General features: G+C 38.9%; 1 protein-coding gene across 1 annotated transcript in view; it reads right to left on the bottom strand.

Annotated features, from left to right (window-relative positions):
• Nucleotides 1–19897, bottom strand: part of PLEKHA8 (pleckstrin homology domain containing A8) — a 54364-nt gene that overhangs the window by 14172 nt on the left and 20295 nt on the right. The window contains exons 4-12 of the mRNA XM_002919264.4: nt 18954–19078; nt 15341–15499; nt 14254–14294; nt 12389–12546; nt 10370–10529; nt 9912–9997; nt 5670–5728; nt 5159–5289; nt 4493–4563 (exon numbers count right to left, since the gene is read on the bottom strand). Coding sequence (XP_002919310.2) covers nt 4493–4563; nt 5159–5289; nt 5670–5728; nt 9912–9997; nt 10370–10529; nt 12389–12546; nt 14254–14294; nt 15341–15499; nt 18954–19078 — 990 coding nt within the window. The remainder of the gene's footprint in view (nt 1–4492; nt 4564–5158; nt 5290–5669; nt 5729–9911; nt 9998–10369; nt 10530–12388; nt 12547–14253; nt 14295–15340; nt 15500–18953; nt 19079–19897) is intronic.

Genomic DNA, 19897 nt, shown 5'->3' with positions numbered 1-19897 from the left:
TCAAGTGGTAAATGTTTGTTAAATGCCTGAAATATCTATAATAAAAAAAAAATAACAAAAAAACTGAGCTAACTAGGAAAGTATTCTTTAATAATGACTAAGCTTCAGGCAAAATGAATTGTATCAAGAAAAGCTAAATCAATAACCGATGGATAGAAGTGAAACGAGTACCCAGAGATACTCTTTGTTAACTTGATGCATTATCAAGAAAAAAACATGTATTATAAGCCAAGGCGGCCATTCAAGAAACGCACATGCTGCGAGCAGTTTGGGAGAGGGCTTGACTTGATTCCTCTTCCACAGTATTTTCAGAATAACTAGTCAAGTTATGATTTGATTGAAGGTATCAGGTCATGAGTTCTGACTTTAGCTCTCTCACAGAGCCCTCCTTGTCCAGGAAAGCCTTTTACATTAAATACATAACTCAGCATCTTATTACAAATTTTCCCATTCTGTGCTAAAGATCTTGGTTGGGTGAGCGTGTACCTGATGTTTATGGAATCATTCTGAGGTGAGGGATGCGGCAATATGCTGTCCCGCTGAGGGGACAGCGCAGAGTGTGTAACATTTAGCAAAATGATGCATGAAATGCCAGGGCAACTTTTCTGCCTTCTACTTACAAGGAGGCTTTCCAAAAGCTCTTTTTGATGTGGCATCTGCCAGTGGAGGGGCTCAGCTATACGGGAGACCATTCAACATATCTGCCTGTGGACCTAACTCTTCCCTTAGAATGAACTCTAGAGAATGCCATAGGACACTGAAGGGTTCACAGCAGCTCCTGATATGAGCCCACCAAGAACTGTCCACTCTGACCATCATGATAGGAAATCCAAGTGATGGTTCAAATGCAAAAGGGAGCAGTATAAAGCCTAAGGCCTCTTTCCAGACGCTGGGAACTCATTCTAGGTCACAGAACTTCAGCAATACAATGACTATACATATATTCTCCAGAGAGTTAATAGATGTCAAGGTTTCCATTGTGTCATTTAGGATTTTTTATATATCACCTCTCATTTTCAAGGCCACTAAGATTATGTAAGTTTTATGAACATTTACCTCAAAACCTTTCTTAAGCAGTGTTTTTAAATTTGGGAGTGCCAGTCAAGGTTTATCCTTAATTTACCCCTACTATCCTACTGTTTCTAAGTTAGGAAAAATTTTATTACTGGAGAACTAGCTAATTACCATGAAAAGGAGGCAAAATTAACTGATGCTATGGCACTGATCTCAGTGTTTTTATTTCATTTTATTCATTAATCACTCAGAAGCAATCAAAATTCCCAAATAATCAAAATGTAGCCTAGTGACAAGTTGGCTTCAATGTCCTAGCTCTACTGAGTGGGATGGATTAGAACTTTGACATGGATTAGAATCACCTTAACATGGATTGCTGTGATCCATCCCCAGGGAGTTTTTATCAGCAGGTGCTGGGTAGGGCCTGGAAGCCTCCATTGCTAATAAGTTTGCAGGTAATGAAGATGCTCTCCTTGTACCATTTTGAGAACCACTGTTTTAGATTTGAGACCTCTGGGAAGGTATTTATCCTCTCTAGACCTCAGTTTACTCACTGTCAAAAAGGAGTATTTGGAAGATTAAATGAAATGTTTCTCAAGAACCTAGTGTCATTCCTACACTGGGTTCTCTATAAACAGTAGCTGCTATTACAATAATTCAAATTCAATTTTAGAACCTAAAACATGCAAGCTAATTTGCCTATATAAATATAGGCATAAACCCTTTCTTTTGGATACATTCCTAAACTCCCTCAGTTTAGACAAGTTATCAGTTCTACTTATACAGGCTATGATTTCAAAATGAGAAGAGAAGCTTTGAGCCAGAGAAATCCTCATCAAGGAGCCCACGGGTTCTAAGCAGTTAATGTGTAAACACTTCTCATAAAGCTGTATTTGTATGCACAGAGCTTGTTGTGTCTACAACTGGAGGGGACGGTAGGTGGTTAGAACTTCTCTTCACACTGAACAGCGGCAGCAAACTAGGGACCCCGACAAGCAAAACTAGGATTTAAATCATGAAAAGTTCTGAAATAATCCTGCATATTAGGACGAAAATCTCAAGTTTACAGCCCTCGCTTCCCTCCCATTGAAAACAGTGCTGAAGGGGGAGAGAGGAAAGGAAGAGCTGAGACTGATGGCGCTTATTCGGATTTTGAAGCGGTATTTCGCCTTCTAGTCTCCTCTCTCTTCAGGAAGGTCCAGACTCCAGGGACACAGAAAGTGAAAAAACAAGGACAGAATTGGGGCAGAGGTATGGCAGAAAGGGGATATCCTCAACTTCCTCCCGCCCTCCAGGGGCCAAGCTTTTCTTTTTCCCTGAGTGTCCAAGAAGCAGCTGGGGTCTATCCTGCCCCCACACCAGTGGAGGGGTGAATGAGGTCAGCAGTCGCCTGCTCCATCACACAGACAGCCACAGCAAAGCAAGAGCATTGTGTGACTGCTGGAGCCTAGGAGGCACACTGCTGAATCCCATAGCTTCTGGACTTCCTGCAGTAGAGGAGTCTTCCTCCCTGTGGGAAATTTCCATGCTAAGAAGTGTGTATGGAGAGAAATTTCTGGCTTGGCACCAGAGCTTTGTAAACTTCTCATTTCTGATTGGGACAAATAAACCCCATTTTCTCAAAAGTTATCAACTTCTTACGTCATGATGATGAAAACATAAACAAGAGAAGTTAACCTCTACTAAGTATTTATTATGTACCATTTTACTGATCTTTTTATGTGCATGAATCTATTTAATCTTTACAACAATGATTTTAGGGAAATGGTATCATCATTCCCATTTTATAGATGAGGAAACAGGGAAACAGAAAGGGTAAGAAAATTGCCTAATGACACAATGTTATCAAGTGGTGGAATCCAGAGAGCCCATGATCTTAATCAGTCCACAAGTCATAAAGTTCCATGATGCTGATTAGGGGGCATGAATAGTTACAGTGAAAATACTTTTAGTACTGAAATCAGGACACGTGGGGAGAACACAAAAGACTGTCCTAGAAATTCATGAGAATTTCACATGAGAAGCCCAAAAAATACAGGTAGCCCAGGGATGGTGGAGAAGATGTTTTGTGGGAGAAATGAAGACTTTTTTTTTTTTTTTAAGATTCTATTTATTTATTTGACAGAGAGAGAGGGAGCACATGAAAACACAAGCAGGCAAGCAGGCAGAGCAGCAGTCAGAGGGAGAGGGAGAAGAAGGCTCCTCTCTAAGCAGAGAGTCTGATGTGGGGCTCAATCCCAGGACCCTGGGATCATGACCTGAGCTGAAGGCAGACACTTATCCGACTGAACCACCCAGGTGCCCCGAAATGAGGAGTTGTGACACTCACTCCAAAATGACTCTGGTTCAGATCTTTTGTGCCCTTAGCATGTATTTTAATCTCTCTGAATTTTGGCTACTTAATCTGTACAAATGGATTGATGTAAGGATTAGGTTGTCTAAATTCTTATAGAGTGTTACAGAAAAAAGTTTTTATTGTTTCACAGAATATCAGCAAGTTGCTAGATAGGAAGGCCTGAGAAAGTTACATGGGGCAGAATCCCTCAGGATTCATGGCCCAGAGGGAAGATTAACAGAAGGAAGAGCTCACTTCTGATTGCAACAAAATGCTGCAGTGAATACTTCCACAACAGAAGCATCTAATTCATTCACTTCATTATTTATAATCATGGCTACTTAGAGCTTGACCATGTGCTTCTCTACCTCACAGTAATATAGGGCTTCAAAGTAATATGGAATTTCAATATCCACTCCCCCGTCCCCCATGCCTCAAGGCCCACGCTGGGAGAATTTCTCTTAGGTGAAGAGTGCAAGTTCAGCCACTCCGTCAAGAGCACTTACGAGGATGCTCCCAAGTTCATGTTTTCCAAAACTGATTTGATAGATCCACCTATCTACCTACCCACCCAGTGTTTCCTAAGCACCTTACAAGGTTCCAGCCCCCGCATTATAAGATGCTGGAGATACAGGATGACCTTTGACCAAGGCCTTCATCCTGGTCTCAGCTCTACCACTACAAACACGAGGCATCTGAGGAGTACAAGATGATGACAATGATGATCTACCCTTTGTCTCACTCCAGAGCAAATTCCCAGGGTTCCCCAAACCCTCCCTGTTATGGTCTCTAAAACTAGCTTCTCTTGGGATCCTGATTTTGGAGAACTGCACTGTATTTGAAGATTAATTTAGGAAGACTCACTTCTTAAAAATATTAGGCTTTCCTATTAAGAGATGGCTCTCCATTAATTTAGCTCTTCTTTAAGATATACTGATTTTTAATAAGTTAGATCTACATTACGAGGTCACCATCTCATATTTTTTTAACAGAGCATGTAGGAAACAAACAATAATGAAACAGAAAAGAAACAAAATCAACTCTGCAGAAGCAGAAATTTCCCCCTATACCCTGTCTCCTCCTCTAGGGGTCTCCATTCCACATCTTATTCAATGGAACGATCAAAGCATAAAGGATACTCACTCAAGGCTGTCTGGATATCCTTTTCTCCATTTTTCACTTCTGTCAAAAATCCCTTCAAAAATTTGAGACCTCTAAAACAAAAAAGAGGAAGAAATATTATTTTCAAAGTTTACTTATACTGAATGGGTATAAAGAAATGGCAGACATCAGTGTCTTATATAGCAACAAACAGGTCAAATCACATGGCAGTCCTTTCTGACTTTCTTCCCTGTCATTTCCTTTTAGTTTAGTCTAGGCCCTTCTCATCTGATCTACCTAAACAGTGGTTTCCAAAAAGTGGTCCAAGGACCAGTGGGAACTTTTTGGAAATGCTATTTCTGGGCCCCCACTCCAGACTTACTGAGTCTGATTCTGGAGCAGGGCAATCTGTGTTCTGAAGAAAGCCCTTCAGGTGATTTGGATGCTACTGGTTTGTGATCCACTGACTTAAAGAGAACCAGTCAACTCTACCATCCTTTAAGATTCCTATCTTATATATACTGTTAATATTATCACTGTTCATCAGAAGGGAGGAAAAAAAAGAATTGGCATTCTGTTCATCAGGCCTTTTAGAAAAGGCTACTGGGTTAGCTCCTCCACTCAAAAGTAGTCTTTGCATAACTTTCTTTGCTGGTAGCATTTCAACTGAGTCGGATTTCAACCGCTGCCCCATCCCAGCTGCCTCACCTCTTCAGCCACAAGAGGGCTTCTGTAGCTGAGTTCCTAACCTGGGCTACGTCGGCCTCCACTTCATGCAGCACTATCTTCTGGAGGGTGGTGAACTCTTCCTTGTTGGTTATATACTTCTGGTTTACTTTCTGCAGGAAAAGCAGGGAAACAATCTAACTTAAAAATGCTAAAGCTATCAAGTAAATCAGTATAGTACGGAGACTGACAAGCTTGTCAAGCAGGCCTTTAGGAAATCAAAATAAATTAAGCCTCTATTATCTTTCTTACATTTTCAAGGTAATGTGTTCTTGTTTGAGCACTTTTATGAGGCTTAAGCTAAAATTAAATAGTCTCAAGGCTTTAAAATACTGTTTTTAAAGTATTTTTTTCTGCCTCAGAACCTTTCTCACAGCTGGCCTATACTTTTCATTTTGAGTATAAAACTCAACAATCACGTGTTTGGAAAGAGATTTCATGCACTACTCCCTCCACATGTATGGTCTCCATAGAGACATGCTAGTATATTCACCTTAATATTTCCAACAAGGTCCATTTTAACAGGAGCAAACACCGTAGGGCCAAGTTTGTCTAGAAGAAAAGATTGAAAACATCTTTGAAAAAGCAATTTTCTTAAGTGGCCAATATTTTTATAGTAACAAAAAATTTAGCACGTTTTTCTCCCCAAAACTTTTATTTTTTGTTTTTAAATCATTTTCCAAACATAAGTTTCAAAGGCTTCTAAGATAGTCATCACAAAATACATACTAGATTTCAAGGACTCAGTATCAAAAAAAGAATACAAAATATCTCATTAACGATTCCTTTATATCGATTACATATTGAAATATGTTGGATATACTAGGTTATATAAAATATATTATTGAAATTAGTTTAAAAAATAGTTTTATGTTTTGTTTTACTATTTAATGTGCCTGCTAGAAAACTGAAAATCATATATATGGTTCAAATATTTCTGTGGGACAAGAACAACTAAACAAATAACAAATGGGTATAGCTAAAAAGCCAGAAGAGAAAAAATAATAGAATTCTAAAAAATACTTGATTGGGAAAAAAAAGGGGAGTGGAGACAGGAACAAATATGTGTAGCTAACAAGCTAAAAAAGGAAATAAAATAGAGTAAAAAATAATTGATTAATTGGCTAGCATTTAAGAAAGAAAAAAGGAACAAAGAACAGATAGGACAAATAGAAGATAAATAGCAAGATGGTAGAAACAAACAGCAAGATAATAGATGTAAATTCATTCAAACAATGTAATGTACTATATTAACAAAACTACAGGAAAAAACCCACAATTTCAATAAATGCTGAAAATGTATTTTATAAAATTAACTCATTCATGATTATAAAAAACTACTCAAACACAAAAGTCAGTTGTATCCGTATGCTATCAACAAACAATTGGAAAAATAAATACTCTTTACAATAGCATCAAGAATCATAAAAATTTAAAATGTATTCCTAACAAAAAATGTGTAAGACCTCTAATGTGGGAAACAAAGGCAGAAGAAAAATTATTAATTTCCGTACTACCTAGAGCCCACTGATAAATTCTTGAAACAAGGCAGAGTGACATTCCTCTAGGGACTCAACTGCCTCAATGTTAATACTTTGCTAAGAGCAAAAGGCAATCCTAGCTGGAACAACCCCCCTCCCCAGAATCCTGTAAGTCTACTTTAACATATAAAAATTCCTTTGGAAACTTCCTTTATCTCTAACCCCCCAAGAAACGTGTTGTTAATCATCTCCCAAGCATATTGCCCACCGATCACATCTGAAGGGTCTCATGACTAAGGCTTTATTAGACGGTAATAAATGACCTTTTCCTGACAACAGCTAGAACCTTTCTCACAGCTGGACTATACTTTTCATCTTGAGTGTAAAACTCAACAATTACGCGTTTCTGAATGAGATTTCATGCACTGAAAGGTCCTGGAATTCTTGCTTCCAAAATTCTTTAGACACTTAAGCTATCCTTAACCCCCTTCCAACTTGAAAGTCTATAATGGGCCACTCCTCATGACCCCAGGGCAGCTCTTTCTGCCCATTGGTTCGGTCCCTGTGCTTTAATAAAACCACCTTTTTGCACCAAAGACCTCTCAAGAATTCTTTCTTGGCCGTCGGCTTCGAACCCTAACATCTTTCCTACTTCAACCTCTACACTAAAAACTATACAAAACATTGTGAAAATAAAGAAGACCTAAATAAACAGAGAGATATAGCATGCTCTGGGATTAGAAGACTAAAAATTGTTTAAGATGTAAACTTCCTCTTAATTGGTTTACTGGTTCAATAAAATCTTAATCAAAATCCCAATAGGTTTTTAAATAGAAATTGGAAAACTAAAATTTATATGGACCTATGAAGGACCTACAATTGCCAAAATCTTGAAAAGGAACAACAAAATTGGAAGACTTACATTACCTGATTTCAAGCTTTATCATAAAGGCACAGTAATTAAGACAATATAAGTATTAGCATAAAAAAAAAATAAACAGACCACTGGGACAGAAGACAGAGTGCAGAAACAGACCCACACCTTAAAAGTCCACTGATTTTCAACAAAGCTGCCAAAATAATATAAAAGGGAAAATAATGTTTTTTTCAAGAAATGGTCTTTGAACAGCCAGATATCATAAGGAAAAAAAAAAAATCTCAACCCTTACCTTACATCATATACAAAAACTAATGCCAAGATGTATAAATGTAAACATAAAATCAAGACCAAAGGGAACAGAGAACACATGAGAATATCTTCATGATCTTGGGTGTAAACAAAGATTTCTTAGGACACCAGAAGTACTAATTTTTATAAAAGAAAGAAAACAGATAAATTGGATTTCATGCAAATGAAAAACAGCTCTTCAAAGACATCAAGAAAAGAAAGCCATAGTTGGGGGAAAACATTCATAATGCATATAATGGAATGCTTTTGAGAATATATAGTGAATGCTTACAACTTGATACAAAGAACATTAACCAACTTTTAAAAATGGATTAAAGATTTGAAAAGACTTCACAATGAAGGAGATAGCAATGGCCAATAATTATATAAAAAAGCACTCAACATCATTAGTCATCGGGGAAGTGTAGAGGACAAGGGCACCCCAAGGTGGGCCACTTGAACAAGAGGATTATTTTGAGTTAAAAGCAATCAAAACCCAGCAGATTCAGGAAAAATTCTTTGACTTCCCCATGACTGCTTAAATTTACTTTGGAAAGGAAAGCCTGTCCCAGGAAGAGTGCAATTAACAGATTCCTCTTTACTTAAGAAACTTATGTGCATAACAGGGCAGCCTTGGTTTTCCAACCATCTCCTCTCATCTTCCTACTAATGGTTTTCCTCCCCTTTATATCCCCACCCCCAAGCCCCTATCCCTTTCCCTAGGTCAGGATGTCATATAAGCCTCATGTTCCCTGTCTTTGGAATTTCATGTCTGTGTGGATTCTCCATATGTATGGAATTAAATCTGATTTTCTCATGCTATTCTGTCTCATATCAATTTGATTCTTGGTCCAGCCAGAAGGACCTTGAGGGCAGAGTAAATTTCTTCCTCCCCAACACAAGTTAAAGCCATAATAATACCACTAAACACTCAGAGGAATAGCCAGACCAAAAACCTCAATACCACCAAGTATTAGTGAAGATGTGAAGCAACCAGAATACTCATACATTGCTGTTGGAACTGTATGACTGTGTAATCGCTTTTTATAAAGTTAAACAGATGAACCCAATGAATTGGCAATTCTACTCTCAGGTATTTACTCAAGAGATGAAAAAATAAACCCACAGACACAAATATATTCAGGGCAATTTCATTTATAATAGCCCCAAAAAAGAAACTACCCAAATGTCCATCCATCAATAGAAGAATGAATAAAACTGTATATTCATTTAGTAGAATACTATTCAGCAATAAAAAGAATGAACTACTGATACATGTAACAACGAGGATGAAGACATTATATACTGAGAGAAAAACACCATATGCAAAAGAGTAGATAGTATGATTCTCTTATATGAGACTTTAGAAAAGGCAAAACTAATCTATGGTGACAGAAATCAGTAAAATAGTTGCCTTGAGCTGGGTGATCTTTGCAGGCTGACTAGTACAGGGAACATTCTGGGGTGATGAAAACATTTTACATCTTGATAGGGATATGGATTACATAGGGGTACATGTGTTTGTCAAAACTTACTGAATTCTTAAGTTCTATGTAAGTTATATCTCAATTTCAAAAAAAGATATGTAAAATTTTAAAAAATGAATTCAAAAAAGATGCACAGCTAAATAGGTCATAAAACAAATTTCAACACATTAGTGATGCCTGGTTCTACTGACTCTACATAAAAAGTAAATGTAATTTGAACTTAAATTTATACATATATTTTTAAATCTTTGAAAAAATGTTTTAACTGGTAAAATTTTTTCATTATACCATTGCATTTGAAGGTCTGTCCCTCAACTACTTTCATTCTTGCTTTTAAGTATGATTTCTCGAAAAAAAAATTCCCTTTTTTCCTTACACTATTCTGTGGTCAATACTTAATCATAGGTAGGAATAAAAAGGAAATATGCAATAATGCTCAAGGTCATATAGTTTTAACTGTATGTGGCTGGTGATTTGGAGAGGTAGCCAAGGAGAGTCATTTCACTGTACATATGGTTCAGGATATTTCTACTACAAAATAACAGCAGTGAGACAGATTCTAGAGACTAATGTATTTAAGACAAATGCAGTAACCTTACCTAATACTGGAACCACAGCATAACATGACGCCAAGAATGCTTCTGTGGGAATGCCACTGTCTTCCAGAAGTTCAATGTCACTGAAGCTAAACAATTTGGTGATACAGAAGGGGAAAGATTGAAAATACAACATTAACATTCTCTGCAGTTGAGGTTGTCATGAAAACATGCCCCTCTGTACAACAAGTCATTTGGCCTGATTTCAGTGATTGTTCTATTATAATATGGTCCAATAAAATCATTTCCCAAAGATAATCTACCAAAGCAAGCTAAAATGTGTTCAGAGTATAGTCTGATAATCCAATTCCCCACTGTTTCAGAAAGATAAAGCAGATACCTGGTGTACCATATCCTCTGTTCTGTTAGAATATGCCATCACCTGAGAGGAACACCGTGACTGATTTTCCAGAAGGGAGGCTGGTATTCAACTGTCACTGATTTTAGAAAGTATAGAATACCTGGTATTCATGGTACTAAAGAAAGTTGGGATGATTTCTTGGCCTTCTTCCCAGTGGGATTCCGGAGAGCTACTTGAGGAGTTTGATGCAGGCTGTGCCAAGCTGCTGTCATGATTTCCCGCGTTGTCCTCTCCTTCTTCCTTCATAATCTCACCTTGGACTGCACACAGAAAATACCTATTACTAAACTATTATTTATATATTATAAAAATTAATATATATTCATTGTTGAATATTTCTAAAACAGAAAAGTTTACAGAAATAAAAATCAGTGAAATGCTATATAGACACACATATACACACAAAAACAAAATTGGGTTTAAATTAAATATGTAGGTTTGTATCCTGCTTGTTTTCACTCAACAGTTTATCAGTAATAGTCTCATTACCATTCAATACTCTTTAAAATGTGATTTTAATGACCATGTAATACTGCATCAAGCTCATATGGAGGGCACTTAGGTGGTTTCTAAAATTTTAATGTTATCAATACAGTCGATCCTCATTATTAGTGTAGTCTGTATTTGAGAATTTGCCTTCTCATGATAGTTTATTTGTAATCCTAAAATCAACTCTTGTGGCATGTTTGCAGTGATTTCTAAACATGTGTGGATGGTGAAAAATTTGAGTCGCCTGTGGGCTAAGGTCAAACAAGGTAACAAGCTGCCTTCTCGCTTCGGTTCTTATACTATACACAAGTGTGTTTATGCAAGGTCATGCTTTGTGCATTTTGTTATTGATTTTACTGTTTACAGGTGCCTCTAAATGTAGTGCTGTCTACTGTTCCTAAGTGTGAGAAGACTGTGATGCGCCTTATGGAGAAAATACATGTGTCAGGTAAGCTTCACTCAGGCACGAGTTACAGTACTGCTGGCTGTGGGATCAATGTTAATGAATCAACATTACATACTAAATAAGGTGTCTTTAAACAGAAACACACATAAAACAAGTCTATACACTGATCAGTCAACCAAAATGTGAACAGAGGTTTGTAGGACTCAAACTGTATTTCCCCTAGAAGCTATGGCTCAGTATTTGCTAATTCAGTGTCTGCAGTAACTTTATGGAACACAACTTTATAGACCACAACCGTGAGTCATGAGAATCAATTGTAATGTCATAAAGAATATCTCTGTCCACAGATATTCCCTGAGACACAGAGACACAGAGATTCCCTGGAGACAAATTTTTAGAAGTAAAATTATTGGTCAAATAACAGTACTGCTTCCACAAAAATTCTTCTATCTTTATTATTTACTCGAGGGATAAGACTTCAGTGATTCAGCGGATTGCCTGCCTCAGATTAACAGCTACGAAATGCAGCTTCTTTTCCCCCAACTAATCTGGAAAAAACAAGGTCTCTTATTTCAGGGGAGATGAGCAAGAAATTTGTTTAAAATTTTATTTTCAAAATATTTATTAAACACTTACAACACAAAAGCTCTAATACTGTTGTCTTGGACTGATCTGAAACTGGTTTTAGTGGTTAGAGCCAATGGAATTAGCAAATTTGAAAGGGTGGCATTTTCAACTATAAGCTGTTACCTGAGATGTGGGACTCAGGCTTGACGGACACAGAGAAGTCTGGGTGAAAACCTCTGGCCTCACTGGAAACCAGGAGAGCAACCTGAACTGCCACACTTTTACACCGTTAAGTCTGACATCATAGTTTAAGTTCAAAGGATCTTGAAACTTAGAGTAGAAGGCCAGTGAAGTACTCATATTTTCTACAAAGTCAGCACAGACATCTGGTGCTCACAGCAGCCCACAGACATCACAGATAAGAACAATGAGTGGGAAAAATCCTCTTCATTCTGCCTTTTCAACGCTGGGTCGGATGGGATGGCACAATGTGGTCAAGTGACCTGTGTCATCAAGCTAACGTCTGCCTTGGGAGCTACTAGTATACTGTCTTGAGGGCAAGCCCTATCAAGTGTCACATGATGAATAAACAATCAAACTCCCAAGATCAATGGTTTGGGCTCAACAGTTTGCTTCAGACTTTATTTTTGTTTTTACCTGTTATATTATCATCTGTATTTTCTTCACTTGATATGCTGCAATCTACCTCTGCAGGTTTCAAATATAAGGAGCTCTTACTTTTCATTAGGATTTCTTCATCAGCATTTATTTCCATATGTAAAGATCCATTTTCACAACTGTTTAGCTCCATTTGCCTGAAAATTTTTTATAAGGGGAAAAGCCAAAAAGTCCAATTATTTGGTCTTAAATAGACTGCCTAGGTACATCTTATTCTGAGAAAGGGGGAGGGGTTCACAAGCACCAACTCCTTTTAACAGTGATTAAAAACCAGTATTGTTGAATCAGCCAAACCTCTCAGCTTCCTGCCTCCTAGACAGGTATCTGCCCGTGATGGGAGCAGGCCGGTCTCCAAACTGAGGTTCTGAAATCAAAAAGCCATTCCCGGCTTCTCGTGGACCCTCAGGTGACTCAGACTTCCTGCTCCCCACCAGCAACAGGAAATAGTCATTGACAGCTCTTTGGTTTTCAACCAGCTTTCTACACATAAACATTTAACACTTTTCTCACTTTCCTCAGCTTCTCCCTGGGAAGTTTTTCTCTCTTCAGCTCTCAAAATCACTGGCCACTCCTCCTATGTTTGCCTGTCAGTTAACTATCTAGAAGCTACATGCTGTGGTCAGGGGAGAATACTCCCTACAAAGTATGTCTGACAGAAAAAAACCCAGGAGGACACAGGATACTTCTGCGGATCTGTTTCTCTTCGGGGTACCAGAAAAGGCTACTTAACACGCAAGTGGAACAGCTAATTCTGTTAAAGGGACAATCGTAACATCTTATTATAAGTGATTAGACCCAACTGAACTAGAACAAAAATATTTTCTCCTAATAAAAACAATGGGAAAGGGCCCAAGCTATATGGTGACTGCAGGAAAAGCATTTGTTTTCTAAAGAAATGCCGTATTTCAACTTAGCAATTAAAAACGTAGGTGTTTATTAAGGAAATGTCATGAGAAAAAAGTCTACAATTTTTTCTAGTAGAAATATTTAGAACAAGATAAAAATGGTAAACAAATTGGAACAATCCCTGTACTACAGCAAACAATAGTATACAAAGAGATGAAATGTTAAAAAATTTGAAAGGACAAATATATAGAGTATGTCAAAATACGGGAATGCTTATATTAAATAATAACTAAAGACAGACCCCAAATAATAGGAACACAACGATGTAGATGTGTACTTTTTTCTAAAATTGAAGGAGCAATTAGAGGAAGAAATAGTTTAGATTTTGATATTAAGTTTTTTTTTTTAACCTGTAAGGCTACCTAACATTTTTATTTTTATATAAAACAAAATAGTACTATCTTTTCTGGATAAAAGCACATTTAAGTCAATGCCTGACTCCTCCACAAGAGAGGAGGTTCCAACCCTCGGCAATTAAAAGCTACTACATGTGGTGGGTATGTCCATCCATACCTGAGGGAAAATGAAAACATCTTTACAGGTAGTCTGTGCTGAGTGAAAGGTCTGCACTGCTTCAAGCTCACCCCAAAGAGGAAAATCAGATACTGTTTCCTTCTGGTATTATCTCAAATCATGATCAAAATAGTCTTATTTTTTGGGGGGCACCCGTGTGACACAGTCGTTAAGCGTCTGCCTTCGGCTCAGCGCGTGATCCCAGCATTCTGGGATCGAGCCCCACATCAGGCTTCTCTGCTAGGAGCCTGCTTCTTCCTCTCTCACTCCCTCTGTTTGTATTCCCTCTCTCGCTGGCTGGCTGTCTCTCTCTGTCAAATAAATAAATAAAATCTTAAAAAAAAAAAAAGTCTTATCTTTTTTAAACAAACCATAAAAAATTATTTATTTCTAGAAAGAAGGAAAATCCAAAAGAGTTACTATACCTTTCCAAAGAATTGTGAATCGGTATAATAGGATGTTTCATCTTTAAAAGAAGCAAAAAAAACTTCAAGTTAAACTTCAAGCTTCATGTTAAACTTCCAACAGAGCACATTTAAAGTTTCATCACATATAAAAGTCGTAAATATGACCATAACACAACTGCCCCACTCAACAGGAACAATTTTAGACCCTCCCAAAAGAAGAGAGTCATTGATCTCAATCAGTCCTTTGTATTTTTTCAAATAAGTGTACCCACATTTCTAAGGAAAAGGAAGATGGCTCTTTTGAAGGATCTTATTACCATAGCCAAACCATTGGTGGTTGGCTTTCTCATAATTTTAGTTATGTTCATTAAAGATTATGATGCAGCCTTGTTTCAGACACCAGAAGTATAAAGATAAACAGTATAGAGGTTCCTCCCCTTAAGGTAATTTCAATAAGAGTAACCTTAAAACATGGGTATGCAGAGAAGAGGAGCTCCTAGACCAACTTAGGGATTCAGGGAAGGAGAGATTACATACTGAAGGATGGGGAAATGCTAACGAGGGGAAGGCAAGGGAGAACAGCATTCCTGGCGCTGGGAAATGGTGTGAAGATGTCAGGGGAGCTATATGCAGTTAGTATGTTCAGCCAGGTAATGACAGAGCAAGAGGCTGGGGGTGTGGGAATGGGTCAAGAAGTTCTGACATTAACCTTTGGCAATGAGGGAGGCACTGAGAGGTTTAGGTAAAGCGGTGCAGTTTATACGTCATGAATAGAAATACTGTTGGCTGCCTGGAAGGATTAGGCTGAAAGTAACTAGTTAGGAGGTCACCACAAATCTTGGCAAGATTCACTGGACAAGGAGGCTGAAAGGAGTCTAGCTACATCAGAGACAGGTTTAGGTGGTAAAACTGCTAAAAATAAATGGATATGAAGGACTGAGGGCAGAAATATGTAAGTGGACATAAAGGGGAGGCCACTAAAAAAACGTCTTTCTCAGCCACCAAAGGGTGATAAGGGTGATGGATAACATGGTTCACTACATCACTTTTTAACTTTTCAGCTTTTCGTTACGTCCTGCTGCTGCCAAGCTGAGCTGGCTTTTACCTTGTTGGACTTGAGCATGGCCAGCTGTGGTGAACCTGGGGGAGTGCGATAGAGTAGTTCGGAGGTGAAGGCTGCGTTTGCAATCTGCATGCATTCTTCCAAAGTCTTCAGAAAAGTATTGCAGGTTGATTTCAGCAGAGTTCCTACATCGATTCCTTCCTACAAAACAACAAAAGTGGAAGACGCCTTTACTTTGCCAAAAAAGGAGCCCAATGGTGGAATGTCCTTAGAGGTTTTTATCCACAATGTAGTAATAATGTACCCACCTATTTTGCTGGACAAATATGTACATCATTTACAAAAGGAAAATACTGAGTCAACTTTATCTACTAACCCTATATAAGCCTCCATCTGACCCTTCACACTCTCCCCCCACTGTTCCAGCTGAAGGTAACAACTTCTTTCAATTCCACAGCATCACATGCTAGCACTGTCCCAAGTGCTGGGCACAGAGCCCTCAGGGAGTTTCCAGTCTATAAGGGTGGCAGGCATGAAACAGGGAATCACATGGACTGAAGACCAGTGGAATCAATGGAAAAATGTCTCCCATTGCCTGAGTAAAAATGAGGTTCTAGAATAGAAGAAATAGAAACCATAAATCATTCACTATTTACTTTCAGAATGGGGTTTTTGTATTTCGGTACAGATGAATTTAAGAGCTTTTAACAACTGGAATTCTTTTGAATATCTAATCACCTTTTCTCCCAGTTATTTTACTTGTTTGGGGTGTCTTTCCTCTGAATATTGATATTAACAAGCTGTTCAGGAAACTGAGGCCACACCCTGACTAGATAGTATAGTGACCATATCTTTTTTTTTTTTTTAAAGATTTTATTTATTCATTTGACAGAGACAGAGATAGCCAGCGAGAGAGGGAACACAAGCAGGGGGAGTGGGAGAGGAAGAAGCAGGCTCATAGCAGAAGAGCCTGATGTGGGGCTCGATCCCACAACGCCGGGATCACGCCCTGAGCCGAAGGCAGACGCTTAACCGCTGTGCCACCCAGGCGCCCCATATCTTAATGGTATAAAAGAAACCAGACAGGGCCTAAGATGGAGTCGCTCATGCTAATAAGCCTCACATCAGCAAACCAAACACTTCAGTTTCTATGCCTGATTGTCCCAAAAAAGGCAGGCCTAGGTCAACCACTCAGCACAAGTTACCTGACCCGGCTCCAAGACTTCCTTTTGCTCCACGTGAAGAAGGTAACCCTGCTTTAATCAATAAGTTAATGCCCAGCAGAACTTCGTTGTTCCTGCTCACTTTGGTCTATAGCAATCTCTAGCCTCAAGGCTTTTTAGAGTTCTTTCTTATCTGCTAGATGAGATGCTGCCTGATTCATGAGTCGCTGAATAAAGCCAATAAGATTTTAAAAATTTACTCAGTTGAATTTTTCTCTTTAAGAGTGGCCTCTATATTTTCTTCAACTTTGTATTTCTAACGAGCTAGCCGGCGATGTCACTGGTTATGGACCACTATGATTCTGACATCAATTATGTGTGGGTTTTCCCATACCACCAAGCAATTCTCTGACACCACCTGGGTGTCCTACAGTTCAATTTAATTCTGATACTATCTCCCTGAAGACAGTGTCAGATCTCACAGGGCTGCTCCCCACCCCACACTTCACATACCAGTGGCAAGTCCAGATGGTCACTTGCACTTCTGACTGATCTGCTACAGATTGGAGGTTCCAACTCCCACCTTTCAGTTGATTAATCTGCTAGAGCCGCTCACAGATCTCAGAGAAACATTTTACTAGTTACTAGATTGCCAGTTTATTATAAAAGGATACAACCTAGAAACACATACATAGGACAAGGCAGCTGGGAATGGCTCAGAACTTCTATGCTCTCTGAGCACACCACTTTCCCCGAATCTCCATGTGCTCACCAACTCAGGAACTCTCTGAACCTTGTTCTTTGGGGTATGGAGGCTACACTGCACAGACATGATTGATGAAATCATTAGCCATTGGGATTAAACTCAATCTTCGGCCTCTCTTCCTTACCAGGAGATGAGAGTGGGGTGGCTGGGTGGGTCTGAAAGTTCCAACCCTCTAATCACAAGGTTGGGTCTTGGGTCAACCAGCCCCCATCCATAGGTACTTTCCAAAAGTTGCCTCGTTAACATAACAAAAGACAACTTTATCATTCTCATCACAGGAAATTCCAAGGGTTTTAGGAGCTCCGCCAAATATATATTTCTTATGAAGACCAAATATATATTTCTTAATATAAATCACAATATCTCAGCCACAGTTTCATTAGCAAGTTCCCAGGGCACTCTCAACATCTTCTTGGATTAAAAATTGCTATGTTCACATTTTCCCTTCCCCGTTAGGTCAGGGCTTCTCTACCTTGGCATGACTGACATGGGGGGCTGAGTAACTTTGGGAGTGGGAGACGTCAGTGGGGGAGCTCTCCTGCCTACTGCAGGATGTGACGCAGCACCCTAGTCTCCATACAATAGATGCCAATAGCACTCCTTCAGTCGTGACAACCAAAAATGTCTCCAAACACTGCCAAATGTTTCCTGGGGGGGCAAAACTGCTCTGGGCTGAGAGTCACTGCTCTGAATGGCAAACATCCCAAGAGCAGGACTGAAATGTTTTTTTTGGTATCGCTCTCCCCCCGCCCCCCCAGCACAGTGTCTTAAACACAACAGGCAGTTGCTGAATGAATAAGAGAGCCCAAAAGGAAGTGAATGAAAGTGAGTTCAATCACCCTTATAGGAAGAACTGAAAGCACATATACCACTAGTAGCATAATGTTCTTCCACTACAACCATTAATTAGAATCTACAGAGTCTTCATTTCACAGGCATTGTTGTTCAGATTATAACTATTCTGAGAATAGAGCAGAGACCCTCCCTGAGTAGTATGAGCCACTCAACACACAGACTAACACCAGATAGATCTTTTAATACATGTTTTAGGAAGAGTAAATGACAACTTTATTAACAAACATTAAAAACTGCAATCCCTACTGACAATGGGCAGGGAAAAAAAGCTGTGTCTCCATCTTTGAAAGCATTACTCTATAGTAAAGCACAATTACTATGTCACCAATAAAATTCTGTAGCAGGGGTACTTGGCTGGCTTAGTCCATAGAGCATGCAACTCTTGATCTCTGGATGGTGAGCTCAAGCCCCATGCTGGGTGTGGAGCTTACTAAAAAAATTAATAAATAGATAAATAAAATCTTGTTACAGTCTCATCAAGGGTGACAGGTACACATTATTGTTAGACATGATGTTGGCATGTGAGTAGCCACACCTGCAGAAGTAGCTGTGCTAGACAGGTAAGGCTGTATTTATAAAGTGATGAAAAGTGGGGAGAAACATATTTTAGTATATCAGCTAGGCTAATGGCACCAATGTTAAAGGTTCCAAATGTTATCAACTAATTAATCCTGAATTCATTCCATGAAGGAAAACTATATGCTTCCATATGCTGAAATGCACACATTTCTTCCCTTCGTTGAATTTTGTTACTTTTTTCCTCCAAAAAATAGTAAATTCCAAAATAGTCAAGGACTGTATGAGAGTAATCATAACCTGTAAGCAACATCTGCTGCTACTTTTCCTGTCATTAAGACAAATAATATTTTACCTCAGAATTGGACACACCAGCTGTGGTCACCTCTTTTGTTTTATCTACTTGCTGAACAAGGAGGTCACAGTAGAGTCTTAGTTCCGACATTTTGGTCTTCAAGTTTTCAGTGTTTTCAGCAAACTCTAAATAACAAAATGATGATAATGTAATTACCAGAATGAATAAGCAATTTACTAGTTAGCATACCACAGAGTGGAATATATAACCTATATCTAAAGTCAGATGTTTATGGTATGTGTTATAGATAAAATACATATGAAGATAATGGGGGCAAGAAAAGCAGAAAAAGGAGATTTCTGGTCTTTTGTAACCTACATTATTTCTTGGGCCAACATACTGAATGATCACCAGTATAGGAAGAAGGATACAGCATACTTTTCATATCCTCATGTCAGAACTGAGACCAGAGTCAAGGGTTCAGGGTTTTGGTTTCATCTGCTGCACAGTTTTCCCTATCTGTAAAATGGGGTCATAGCTATCTGCCTGCTAACAGTACCCAAAACTGGGAAACTGTTCTGTGACGTGCAATTAGCACTAATAAGATGGCTCATTAACGCACAGAACTGGTCCAGCATGCCACCCATCAAGGCTAATGGCACCCTCGGTGCACCTGCTGCTCCCTCATTAGCACAGCACTCCAGCTACTCTGGCGCTGAGCGCTCAGCTAGTCATTATCACTTCTGGTTTTTTTCCCATGAAGAAGCTGCACGTTACAACCTGATCTGAGTCAAAGCTGACAGTGTCTAGAATATGCTCCCGATTTAGCATTAAAAAACAACCAAGGAAGAGGCCATTTTCCTGTGTCTACTTGAAGAGTTAAGCACATCTACTACACCTGTCTTGAGAAAGAGGCCCCTGTCTCCCGCCAATCTCTTCAGGTGTACATACTGGGTCGAGGGCTGGGAAGGTGGCACTAGGGCTCAGGCAGTGAGCTCTCACAC

The sequence above is a fragment of the Ailuropoda melanoleuca genome, chromosome 1 (assembly GCF_002007445.2).
Source record: "Ailuropoda melanoleuca isolate Jingjing chromosome 1, ASM200744v2, whole genome shotgun sequence".
Lineage (NCBI taxonomy): Eukaryota > Metazoa > Chordata > Mammalia > Carnivora > Ursidae > Ailuropoda > Ailuropoda melanoleuca.
This window is presented reverse-complemented; position numbering and strand designations above follow the sequence as displayed.